This window comes from Globicephala melas, chromosome 2, assembly GCF_963455315.2.
Source record: "Globicephala melas chromosome 2, mGloMel1.2, whole genome shotgun sequence".
Taxonomy (NCBI): Eukaryota; Metazoa; Chordata; class Mammalia; order Artiodactyla; family Delphinidae; genus Globicephala; species Globicephala melas.
Window position 1 is genome coordinate 668907 of NC_083315.2, and position 13475 is coordinate 682381.

The 13475-nt window shown below is 39.8% G+C and overlaps 1 protein-coding gene across 5 annotated transcripts in view; it reads right to left on the bottom strand.

The window, feature by feature from the left end:
* MPP7 (MAGUK p55 scaffold protein 7) overlaps positions 1 to 13475 on the bottom strand; it is a 413704-nt gene that overhangs the window by 3669 nt on the left and 396560 nt on the right. For all 5 annotated transcript variants that reach the window (XM_060291639.1, XM_030832320.2, XM_030832311.2 and 2 more), the window contains 3 exons: positions 2929 to 3022; positions 1824 to 1932; positions 604 to 747 (listed from right to left, as the gene is read on the bottom strand). In XM_060291639.1, coding sequence (XP_060147622.1) covers positions 604 to 747; positions 1824 to 1932; positions 2929 to 3022 — 347 coding nt within the window. The remainder of the gene's footprint in view (positions 1 to 603; positions 748 to 1823; positions 1933 to 2928; positions 3023 to 13475) is intronic.

Sequence of the window (13475 nt, forward strand, 5' to 3'; positions counted from 1 at the left end):
CTCCGCTTTTTATTTTTGAGCCTAAAGTAGAAAACATCGTCTTATGGTTGAAAACAAAAAACAATGAAAGGCCCTGCCAGTCATTCTCGTCATTAACAAACCACGGCTGCCACTTCTGGTAACAGTCAAAGGAAATACAAATACAGACCGAATAATGCAAGTCTACTGTCCTGCACCCAAAACGATGCTTTTGCTTTCACTATGCTAAATATGATGTTGATACAAACAGACAAGGCAAATTCTTACATTTTCATCTAGACTATTAATGAGTAATAGTACCTGACTTTGCTATTTTTCCCTTTAAAAATAAGGCTAGTTGAAAACTCAGTGGTCTGACTTTTTACATGTGCTTTCAAAAATTTTATAAGTGTACATAACAGCATACAAAATAGCTTAGAGTCAGTGTGATATGAAGGTCGTTCACAGGAGCCGAGAAAGCAGTTACAGTGCAATCACTGAACGCGAGCGCCTAAATGCAGCTCTGTCTCGCGTGGGTGTTTGGATCTCACCTTCATCTACTGCCGTCTCCCTAATGCAGTCACTACTGCACATATGATTTTAAGTCCCGCTTGTGTACTTTCAGTAAAGCATCCTCATACTCACCGTAAAGGGCTTTGCAGCACCTTGCTCATCTCTGCTTGAAATAATCTTTGCATTTTTTCTTGTCTCCCTCAAACGCTCTATTGACGGAGGCTTTATAAATATCACATAGGGCTTAAATTCTAGTGTCCTTAAGTGCTTCACTGTCTGCAATGAAGAAAATAAGTTTTCTTACATTTCTTCATAATGTCATGAGTAAGTTTTATAACAAAACTGAATTTTCTTTCTAAGGAGAAAATTCCTTAAAATTATTTCCTAATTAAGGTTAGCAGGTCTTTCAATATATTGTTGTTCAATCAGTTGTTGACAATTAAATGTAACAGACACCTCTCAAAAGATGGAGAATGTAACTTGTCTTTGAAAGTGCTTTGAAATATGCCATCATTAATACTGAAGAGAAGCAGCTAAAAATACCAGAAAACTAGTTTTTAGATCTAATACCTAAAAGATGCTATGAGTTAACTTTCTTTACACGAGTCTTCCAACCATCCTGTTTAAGCCTCTTCCTGATCTCAGGTTGAGGTCTCTCTCCTCTTTCATTCTGCCCTTCAGAGTCCCCTACAAAGGGCAAGCCCCCTGCTTTTCACGAAGCTCGCAGCACTGCCTCTGGGTAGCGAGGAGAATGCTGGGCTGCGTCCCTGCTGGGGGTCTGTGGTGAGACAGGGAAGTGCACTGCTTCACCCACTGGCACTCAGTCCACGTGACATGAGTTCCCAGGGTGCCAGGCGAGCTCTACCTGGCGACTTGTACCTGGTACAGTTCCTGTGAGATGCCCGCGGCTCCTGCTGGGCAGTTTACACTTCTAGAATATTTACAGAACCAAAATCAACGAAAGAGGACTGAGAACCAAAATGTCCACTGTCAAAAATGACGAACACTTATACCAATGCACACATGAAATACATTATACATATAACGCAACACACTTTTAAATACAAAATGCATAGAAGAAATATCCAGGAGACATTATACTTGGCAAACACTGAATCTAAGTAAGAGTTACAAACAAATGTCGAGGCTTCCCTGACCCCTGTTTCCTAATAACAACATGGGCTTCTTTTCAGCAGAAACTTCTCAACTGACATTTAAATGCTTTTGTCACCTTAGGAAAGCCACCTACATGCCAGAAGTGAGTAGATTTCAGATTTTCCCCATACTGAAATGCTCAAGAGTGGTAGATTACATGGGCTTCAAGGGTGTTGAATAGGTCACTGTTCACTTACATGAGGCTGAACGTCCAACAAACAAACTTTGTTTTTAGCTAGGACAGACCGAACTGAGTCTATACTTGTGCCGTAATAGTTGTTTTTATATTCACCATATTCAATAAACCTGTAGAAATTAGAATCATTTGTGAATTATATATGGCAGACATAATTCATATATAAAAGATGTTTTTGCTGAATATGTAATTTTTTAAACTGCTTTTAATAAAATAACTAGGTCCAAGTACTCCAGAATGTCAATTTAAAAAAATCTTCTATTTTATTTTTTCAAATCAGTAACACTTGCTTGTATTACACCTAAGCAGAAAAAAAGTACTTTAGTCCAGCAGGACTCTAATGTTTTCCATCACCTCTTTTTCAGAACTAATGCAATGCAATAAAACAGTGAATAAGCCAAACAATAAAAACTACTGAAATTTCACTGCACACGAAAGAACCACCAAGCTCAGCTTTAGAACTCGAGGAGGACTGGCTGGTGGCTAACGCGAGCAGGACAGCTGAGAACGTGCTATAAAAACTCAATCGCTGTGCCAAACACAGAAAAGCATTTCGATGTTTCAATAAAGCCCCACAATCCCGCAGTAGAGCACACGCTGCTCCCTGATACCCTGAAATACCCACGCTTCAGCACATGGAAAACCAGGGGCTGGGAGACTCAGCGCTTGCTAGAGGATGTGGTACAAGCAAGATGGTTAACATTACTTTGGTTTGTTGAAGAGCCAATGAGAGAGAGGGAGGTTCGTGGAAAAGACTGGAACTAGGGATCTATTACACAGTTATTAGTTACTAAAATAAAGTTCTATCTAAATTCTACGTTAAGATTCAATTACAGGGGTAGGACGATCTCACAATACTACACTAGCAAAATAATCCCGACACATTCAATTTACCAGATACACAACAGCTCTAGGTTATTAAAAGATTACAGGCAAAGATGGGTAATAACCACTAAATGAATTATCTTTTTATCAGTTTCAAATATTATTATAAAAATGAAAATTCATTTCAAACGGAAGGGAACCTTCAGTTGTCTACAACTAGACATATGGGCACATGTTTAAAAACAACAGTTATACAAAGATTCTAAAAGAAGTCCACATACTTGTTATTTTGTACATCGGTCTCAAACAAATGCTTGGAAATGAAGACATACTCAACCCCATCACTCTCCTGGCTTCTCCTTGGTCTGGTGGTGTCTGTGGTTTAATTAAAAAGAGTTCAGAAAAGCCTGCATCAGCCACCCTAAGTAAAATACTAAAAAAGAAATTATCATATATTTGATGAAAGGACTTTTCTTAAATAAGATTTTAAAACTTAAAAAGCAAATTAGCTAATAAAATATAGGAATCCCATTAATTCAGTTTTTCCACTGATATTAAAGTTATATTGATTTGAAGATGGATTCAAAATTAAGTTGCATTATGTTTATGCTATTAATTATCTGAAGGAGCTTTAATATGTTAATTAAACAAAAACGGTATTTCAACCCTTGAGGAAAATCCCCTTTCTTTGGCAAATAATATGCTTATTATTGTCATATTGATTCTTTGTTCACTGTAAGCAAGTCTACTGCCCACTAGGTTGAAAGGTAAAAACTGTAAAATTATTTTACTATTTTCTGCCCAGGGCACATGGTGTATGCCATCAATGCTTAATTTCCCAATCAAAGTCAAAGACTTCTATGTGCTATTCATTTCTCCTTTGCAAAATCATAAACATCTTCTTGAAATACAAATGAACTTCTAAACTTTCAGCAATTTTGCCTATTTGCTACTGAATTATAATGGAGCAGAAAATAACTTTAAAAACAAACCCCTAAGGAACTGCAGGCTGATATGGCACGTGAAAAACTGACTACAGTCCATCCTTCCTGCTGATTACAACTAAAACCTCTGGACCCAAAACATCTATTTTTGTATTGAGCACTTTGAAAATAAAAAAGGCAGGTAAACTGTGGAAGAGAGTCAAGCGCCCTGGGGAAGGGTTTAACTTTTATTTCCTTTTAGCTGTGCCCTAGGGGTGGGCTCATTCACAGAGCAGCGTGGAGGAATGTGCGTCTAAATTCCAATAGAAGCCCTGACTTCCTGGTGAAAAGGACCAGAAAAAATAACGCCCCTGTGAGCTGAAGAGTGTGCAAGGAACCCAGGAAGGGAGAGAGCTAGAGAAGGAAATACTCTACTTCTGTGCACAAACCAGCACTGGCCTAAGAATAACCCCTAAGCCGTACACATGCAGCCCAGACTCAAAGCAGCAGAGCGAAGCTGTAGGAAGTGAATTAAGATTAGAATACACAAGTCTCAGCCTGATCCGTCAGCAGTGGAAGTACAGAACACAGCCAAACCAATGGAGAGAAGGCTTAGAGAACGGAGCTGAGATCTGCACTATGCACACAAGGTGCAAACCAATCCCTGAACTTCACATGACAGGGCAGACCCAAACCAACACGGCAGACGTTTAGAGAACTGAAGTGAGATTTAAACCATAACCTACAGAAAATGAGGTAAAACTTGCAGTCTAAGCATAAACTAGTCGGTTAGAGCTAAATAAAACATCACCTTTCTCCAGAATATTATAACAGGACCTGGGCTCAATAGAACGTTGCATTCCTGATATCGGGATGCAGTGTTCTATTATTCAACAGAAAAGAACCGAGAAAGGGAGGAGCTTCAAGATGGCGGAATAGTAAAGACGCGGAGATCACCTTCCTCCCCACAGATACACCAGAAATACATCTACACGTGGAACAACTCCTACAGAACACCTACTGAACGCTGGCAGAAGACCTCAGACCTCCCAAAAGGCAAGAAACCCCCCACGTACCTGGGTAGGGCAAAAGAAAAAAGAATAAACAGAGACAAAAGAATAGGGACGGGACCTGCACCAGTGGGAGGGAGCCATGAAGGAGGAAAAGTGTCCACACACTAGGAGCCCCTTCGCGGGCGGAGACTGCGGGGAGCGGAGGTGGGAGCTTCGGAGCCGCGGAGGAGAGCGCAGCCACAGGGGTGCGGAGGGCAAAGCGGGGAGATTCCCGCACAGAGGATCGGGCCGACCGGCACTCACCAGCCCGAGAGGCTTGTCTCCTCCCCCGCCGGGGCGGGCGGGGCTGGGAGCCGAGACTCGGGCTTCGGTCGGAGCGCAGGGAGAGGACTGGGGTTGGCGGCGTGAACACAGCCTGCAGGGGGCTAGTGCGCCACGGCTGGCCGGGAGGGAGTCGGGGAAAAGTCTGGAGCTGCCGAAGAGGCAAGAGACTTTTTCTTCCCTCTTTGTTTCCTGGTGCGCGAGGAGAGGGGATTCAGAGCGCTGCTTAAAGGAGCTCCAGAGACGGGCGCGAGGCGCGGCTAACAGCGCGGACCCCAGAGACGGGCGCGAGCCGCGGCTAACAGCGCGGACCCCAGGGGCGGGCGGGAGACGCTAAGGCTGCTGCCGCCGCCACCAAGGGGCCTGTGTGCGAGCACAGGTCACTGTCCACACCCCCTTCCGGGAGCCTGTGCAGCCCACCACTGCCAGGGTCCCGGGATCCAGGGACAACTTCCCCGGGACAACTCACCGCGCGCCTCACGCTGGTGCAACGTCACGCCGGCCTCTGCCGCCGCAGGCCCGCCCTGCCCTCCGTGCCCGTCCCTCCCCCCAGCCTGAGTGAGCCAGAGCCCCCGAATCAGCGGCTCCTTTAACCCCGTCCTGTCCGAGCGAAGAACAGAAACCCTCCAGCGACCTACACGCAGAGGCGGGGCCAGATCCAAAGCTGAGCCCCGGGAGCTGTGCGAACAAAGAAGAGAAAGGGAAATCTCTCCCAGCAGCCTCAGGAGCAGCGGATTAAATCTCCACAATCAACTTCCTGTACCCTGCATCTGTGGAATACCTGAATACACAACGAATCATCCCAAATTGAGGAGGTGGGCTTCGGGAGCAACGATATATATATTTTTTTCCCTTTTTCTCTTTTTGTGAGTGTGTATGTGTATGCTTCTGTGTGAGATCTTGTCTGTGTAGCTTCGCTTTTACCACTTGTCCTAGGGTTCTGTCTGTCCATTTTTTTTTAACTTAAAAAAATTTTTGTTCTTAATAATTTTTCATTTTAATAACTTTATTTTATTTTATTTTACTTTATTATTTTTTATCTTCTTTCTTTCATTTTTTTCTCCCTTTTATTCTGAGCCGTGTGGAGGACAGGCTCTTGGTGCTCCAGCCAGGCGTCAGAGCTGTGCCACTGAGGTGGGAGAGCCAACTTCAGGACACGGGTCCACAAGAGACCTCCCAGCTCCACATAATATCAAACGGCGAAAATCTCCCAGAGATCTCCACCTCAACACCAGCACCCAGCTGCACTCAACGACCAGCAAGCTACAGTGCTGGACATCCTATGCCAAACAACTAGCAAGACAGGAACACAACTCCACCCATTAGCAGAGAGGCTGCCTAAAATCATAGTAAGTCCACAGACACCCCAAAACACACCACCAGACGTGGACCTGCCCACCAGAAAGACAAGATCCAGCCTCATCCACCAGAACACAGGCACTAGTCCCCTTCACCAGGAAGCCTACACAACCCACTGAAACAACCTTAGCCACTGGGGACAGACACCAAAAACAATGGAATCTACGAACCTGCAGCCTGTGAAAAGGAGACCCCACACACAGTAAGATAAGCAAAATGAGAAGACAGAGAAACACACAGCAGTGAAGGAGCAAGATAAAAATGCATCAGACCTAACAAATGAAGAGGAAATAGGCAGTCTACCTGAAAAAGAATTCAGAATAATGATAGTAAAGATGATCCAATATCTTGGAAATAAAATGGAGAAAATACAAGAAACATTTAACAAGGAACCAGAACTAAACAGCAAACAAACAAAGATGAACAACACAATAAATGAAATTAAAAATTCCTAGAAGGGATCAATAGCAGAATAACTGAGGGAGAAGAACGGATAGGTGACCTGGAAGGTAAAATAGTGGAAACAACTACTGCAGAGCAGAATAAAAAAAAAAAGAATGAAAACATTTGAGGACAGTCTCAGAGACCTCTGGGACAACATTAAACGCACCAACATTCGAATTATCGTGGGGTTCCAGAAGAAGAAGAGAAAAAGAAAGGGACTGAGAAAATATTTGAAGAGATTATAGTTGAAAACTTCCCTAATATGGGAAAGGAAATAGTTAATCAAGTCCAGGAAGCACAGAGAGTCCCATACAGGATAAATCCAAGGAGAAACATGCCAAGACACACATTAAGCAAACTATCAAAAATTAAATACGAAGAACAAATATTAAAAGCAGCAAGGGAAAAGCAACAAGTAACACATAAGGGAATCCCCATAAGGTTAGCAGCTGATCTTTCAGCAGAAACTCTGCAAGCCAGAAGGGAGTGGCAGGACATACTGAAAGTGATGAAAGAGAAAAACCTAAAACCAAGATTACTCTACCCAGCAAGGATCTCATTCAGATTTGACAAAGAAATTAAAATCTTTACAGACAAGCAAAAGCTAAGAGAATTCAGCACAACCAAACGAGTTTTACAACACATGCTAAAGGAACTTCTCTAGGCAGGAAACACAAGAGAAGAAAAGGACCTACAATAATAATCCCAAAACAATTAAGAAAATGGGAATAGGAAGATACATATCAATAATTACCTTAAATGTAAATGGATTAAATGCTCCAACCAAAAGACACAGACTGGATGAATGGATACAAAAACAAGACCCGTACATATGCTGTCTACAAGAGACTCACATCAGACCTAGGGACACATACAGACTGAAAGTGAGGGGATGGAAAAAGATACTCCATGCAAATAGAAATCAAAAGAACACTGGAGTAGCATTTCTCATATCAGACAAAATAGACTTGAAAGCAAAGACTATTACAAGAGACAAAGAAGGACACTATATAATGATAAAGGGATCAAGCCAAGAAGAAGATATAACAATTGTAAATATTTATGAACCCAAGATAGGAGCACCTCAATACACAAGGCAAATACTAACAGCCAAAAAAGGGGAAATCAACAGTCACACAATCATACTATGAGACTTTTAACACACCACTTTCACCAATGGACAGATCATCCAAAATGAAAATAAATAAGGAAACACAGCTTTAAATGATACATTAAACAAGATGGGCTTAACTGATATTTAAAGGACATTCCATCCAAAACCAACAGAATACACATTCTTCTCAAGTGCTCACGGAACATTCTCCAGGATAGATCACATCTTGGGTCACAAATCAAGCCTTGGTGAATTTAAGAAAATTGAAATTGTATCAAGTATCTTTTCCGACCACAACGCTATGAGACTAGATATGAATTACAGGAAAAAATCTGTAAGAAATACAAACACATGGAGGCAAAATAACACATTACTTAATAACCAAGAGATTACTGAAGAAATCAAAGAGGAAATCAAAAAATACCTAGAAACAAATGACAATGAAAACACAACGACCCAAAACCTATGGGATGCAGCAAAAGCAGTTCTAAGAGGGAAGCTTATAGCAATACAATCCTACCTTAAGAAACAGGAAACATGTAGAATAAACAACCTAACCTTGCACCTAAAGCAATTAGAGAAAGAAGAACAAAAAACCCCCAAAGTTAGCAGAAGGAAAGAAATCATAAAGATCAGATCAGAAATAAATGAAAAAGAAATGAAGGAAATGATAGCAAAGATCAATAAAACTAAAAGCTGGTTCTTTGAGAAGAATAAAATTGATAAACCATTAGCCAGACTCATCAAGAAAAAGAGGGAGAAGACTCAAATCAATAGAATTAGAAATGAAAAAGGAGAAGTAACAACTGACACTCCAGAAACACAAAAGATCATGAGAGATTACTACAAGCAACTCTATACCAATAAAATGGACAACCTGGAAGAAATGGACAAATTCTTAGAAATGCACAACCTGGCAAGACTGAATCAGGAAGAAATAGAAAATATGAACAGACCAATCACAAGCACTGAAATTGAAACTGTGATTAAAATCTTCCAACAAACAAAAGCCCAGGACCAGCTGGCTTCACAGGTGAATTCTACCAAACATTTAGAGAAGAGCTAACACCTATCCTTCTCAAACTCTTCCAAAATATAGCTAGGGAGGAACACTCTCAAACTCATTCTACGAGGCCACCATCAACCTGATACCAAAACCAGACAAGGATGTCACAAAGAAAGAAAACTACAGGCCAATATCACTGATGAACATAGATGCAAAAATCCTCAACAAAATACTAGCAAACAGAATCCAACAGCACATTAAAAGTATCATACACCACAATCAAGTGGGGTTATCCCAGGATTGCATGGATTCTGCAATACATGCAAATCAGTCAACGGGATACACCATATAAACAAACTGAAGGGGAAAAAGCATATGATCATCTCAATAGATGCAGAGAAAGCTTTCGACAAAATTCAACACCCATTTATGATAAAAACCCTGCAGAAAGTACGCACAGAGGAACTTTCCTCAACATAATAAAGGCCATATATGACAAACCCACAGTCAACATCGTCCTCAATGGTGAAAAACTGAAACCATTTCCTCTAAGATCAGGAACAAGACAAGGTTGCCCACTCTCACCACTCTTATTCAACATAGTTTTGGAAGTTTTAGCCATAGCAATCAGAGAAGAAAAGGAAATAAAAGGAATCCAAATTGGACAAGAAGTAAAGCTGTCACTGTTCGCAGATGACATGATACTATACATAGAGAATCCTAAAGATGCTACCAGAAAACTACTAGAGCTAATCAATGAATTTGGTAAAGTAGCAGGAAACAAAATTAATGCACAGAAATCTCTGGCATTCCTATACACTAATGATGAAAAATCCGAAACTGAAATCAAGGAAACACTCCCATTTATCACTGAAACAAAAAGAATAAAATATCTGGGAATAAATGTACCTAAGGAGACAAAAGACCTGTATACAGAAAATTACAAGACACTGATGAAAGAAATGAAAGATGATACAAATAGATGGAGAGATATACCATGTTCTTGCACTGAAAGAATCAACATTGTGAAAATGACTCTACTACCCAAAGCAATCTACAGATTCAATGCAATCCCTATCAAACTACCACTGGCATTTTTCACAGAACTAGAACAAAAAATTTCATAATTTGTATGGAAACACAAAAGACCCCGAATAGCCAAATCAATCTTCAGAACGAAAAACGGAGCTGGAGGAATCAGGCTCCCTGACTTCAAGCTATACTACAAAGCTACAGTAATCAAGACAGTATGGTACTGGCACAAAAAGAGAAAGATAGATCAATGGAACAGGATAGAAAGCCCAGAGATAAACCCATGCACATATGGTCACCTTATCTTTGATAAAGGAGGCAGGAATGTACAGTGGAGAAAGGACAGCCTGTTCAGTAAGTGGTCCTGGGAAAACTGGAGAGGTACATATAAAAGTATGAGATCAGAACCATCCCTAACACCATAGACAAAAATAAACTCAAAATGGACTAAAGACCTAAATGTAAGGCCAGAAACTATCAAACTGTTAGAGGAAAACATAGCCAGAACACTCTATGACATAAATGACAGCAAGATCCTGTTTGACCCACCTCCTAGAGAAATGGAAATAAAAACAAAAATAAACAAATGGGACCTAATGAAACTTCACAGCTTTTGCACAGCAAAGGAAACCATAAACAAGACCAAGAGACAACCCTCAGAATGGGAGCAAATATTTGCAAATGAAGCAACTGACAAAGGATTAATCTCCAAAATTTACAAGCAGCTCATGCAGCTCAATATCAAACAAACAGCCCAATCCAAAAATGGGCAGAAGACCTAAACAGACATTTCTCCAAAGAAGATACACAGATTGCCAACAAACACATGAAAGGACGCTCAACATAACTAATCATTAGAGAAATGCAAATCAAAACTGCAATGAGGTATCACCTCATACCAGTCAGAATGGCCATCATCAAAAAATCTACAAACAATAAATGCTGGAGAGGGTGTGAAGAAAAGGGAAGCCTCTTGCACTGTTGGTGGGAATGTTACTTGATAGAGCCGCTACGGAGAACAGTATGGAGGTTCCTTAAAAAACTGAAAATAGAATTACCGTATGACCCAGCAATCCCACTAGTGGGTATATACCCTGAGAAAACCATAATTCAAAAAGAGACATGTACCACAATGTTCACTGCAGCTCTATTTACAATAGCCAGGACATTAGGAAGCAACCTAAGTGTCCACCGACAGATCAATGGATAAAGAAGATGTGGCACAGATATAGAATGGAATATTACTCAGCCATAAAAAGATACGAAATTGAGTTATTTGTAGTGAGGTGGATGGGCCTAGAGTCTGTCATACAGAGTGAAGTAAGTCAGAAAGAGAAAAACAAATACCGTATCCTAACACATATATGGAATCTAAAAAAAAAAAAAAAAAGGTTCTGAAGAACCTAGGGGCAGGACAGGAATAAAGAAGTAGCCATAGAGAATGGACTTGAGGACATGGGCGGGGGAAGGGTAAGCTGGGGTGAAGTGATAGAATGGCATGGACATATATACACTACCAAATGTAAAACAGGTAGCTGGTGAGAAGCAGCCGCATAGCACAGGGAGATCAGCTCGGTGCTTTGTGACCACCTAGAGGGGTGGGATAGGCAGGGTGGGAGGGAGGCTCAAGAGGGAGGGGATATGGGGATATACGTATACGTATAGCTGATTCACTTTGTTATACAGCAGAAACTAACACACCAGTGTAGAGCAATTATATTCCAATAAAGATGTTAAAAAAAAAAAGAAAAAGAGATCAGACTTGTGATTATCAGAAGTGGTGGGAGGGTTTGGAGGTAGGTAGGGGGGCAGGATGAAGGTGGTCAAAAGGGACTAACTTCCAGTTATAAAATAAGTAAGTATTGGGCATGTAATGTACACCATGATGATTATACGTAACACTGATGCACTGTATATATGAAAGTTGCTAACAGAATGGATCCTAAAATTTCTCATCACAAGGAAAAAAACTTTTCTTTCTCTGTCTTTTGTTTTTGGTATCTATATGAGATGATTCTATAACTCAACTTATGTTGGTGATCACTGTGCAATATATGTAAGTGAACACCTTATGCTGTACACCTTAAACTTACAGTGTTATATATCAGTTATATCTCAATAAAACTGAAAAACAAAAAATATAATTTTAACAGAAAAAGAATTAACAAAATAGAAAAAAAGACAATAAAGAAAAACGAACAAAATTTTAAAATCTAATTACACTGATCAAGAAAAAAAGAGAAAATCACCTATATAAAGAATGAAAAAGGGGTTATTACCACAGAGCCTCTGGATATTAAAAAGGATAAGAGAATATTATGTTCTATTTAATGCCAACATATTTGATAGTTTAGATGAAATGGACAAATTTCCTGAAAAATACAATGAATCAAAATTGAAATAAGAGGAGACAAAAAATCTAAACATCCCTGCATCTATTACATAAATCAAATTTACTTTTAAAAACCTTCCCCAAAAGAAAGCTTCAGGCCTAGATGACAGATGATGCCTATCAATCAGTCAAGGATGAAATAACACTAATCTTACATGAACATTTTTTGCAGGTAGGAGGAGGAATCATTGCTTAAATTCATTTTATGATATTAGTACAATCATAATAGCAAAATCTAACACATTAGAAAATAAGATTATAGACAAATATGCATCATATTTAGGCACAAGACTCCTTAACAATTTTAGCAAGTCAAATTCTATTTGTGTATATATATATATATAGAAAGATTCCGGATTATAAGAAAGGTTGTCTTAACATCTGAAAGTCAATGGAATTCACCCTATTAACAGAATGAAAGATAAGACACAATCATTTCAATATATGCAGGAAAAGAATTAGAAAAAAATTCAACACCCATCTGTGATAAAAGGTCTTGGCAAACAAAGGTCATCAATGAGTCAACATCACACTTAATGGTAACAGACTGAATTTCTCCTGAGGTCAGGAACACGGCAAGTCTGCTAAACAATAACACAACAAGATAACCTGAAATGGATCAAGACCCAAATGTAAAACCTAAAACTATAAAACTTGTAGGAGAAACAGAAGGATGTCTTTGTGAACTTGAGATAGTAAAGAATTTTTAGATAGAACATAAAAGAAAATATATGTGATAATTTAGACTTTGTCAAAATTAAAAATTTTGCTTTTTGAACAACAGCATGAAGAACTAACAAGGCAAGCCACACAGACTGGAAGAAAACATCTGTAACCCATTTATCAGATAAAGAACACTTTCAGAATATACAAAGACCTCTCAAAAGTCAGTAACAGCCCAAATGATAACATCACAGTCACGAGTTAAATGCAAATTGAAGTACAATGCGACATCACTACACACATTGCACTGACAAAAATTTAAGACCGACTATACCAAGAGTCGACAAGGACATGGAGCAACTGGGTCTTATATACACTGCTAGTCAGTTGTAAAAGGGCATAACCACTCTGGAAAACAGTTTCTTGAAAAATTGAACCTACAGTTACCATATGACTCAGCCATTCTACTTCTACTTATTTACCCAGGAGAAACAAATCAATACGTCCATCAAAAGACTTGAATACAATGCCCATAGTAGGTTTACTTGTAATAGTCAAAAA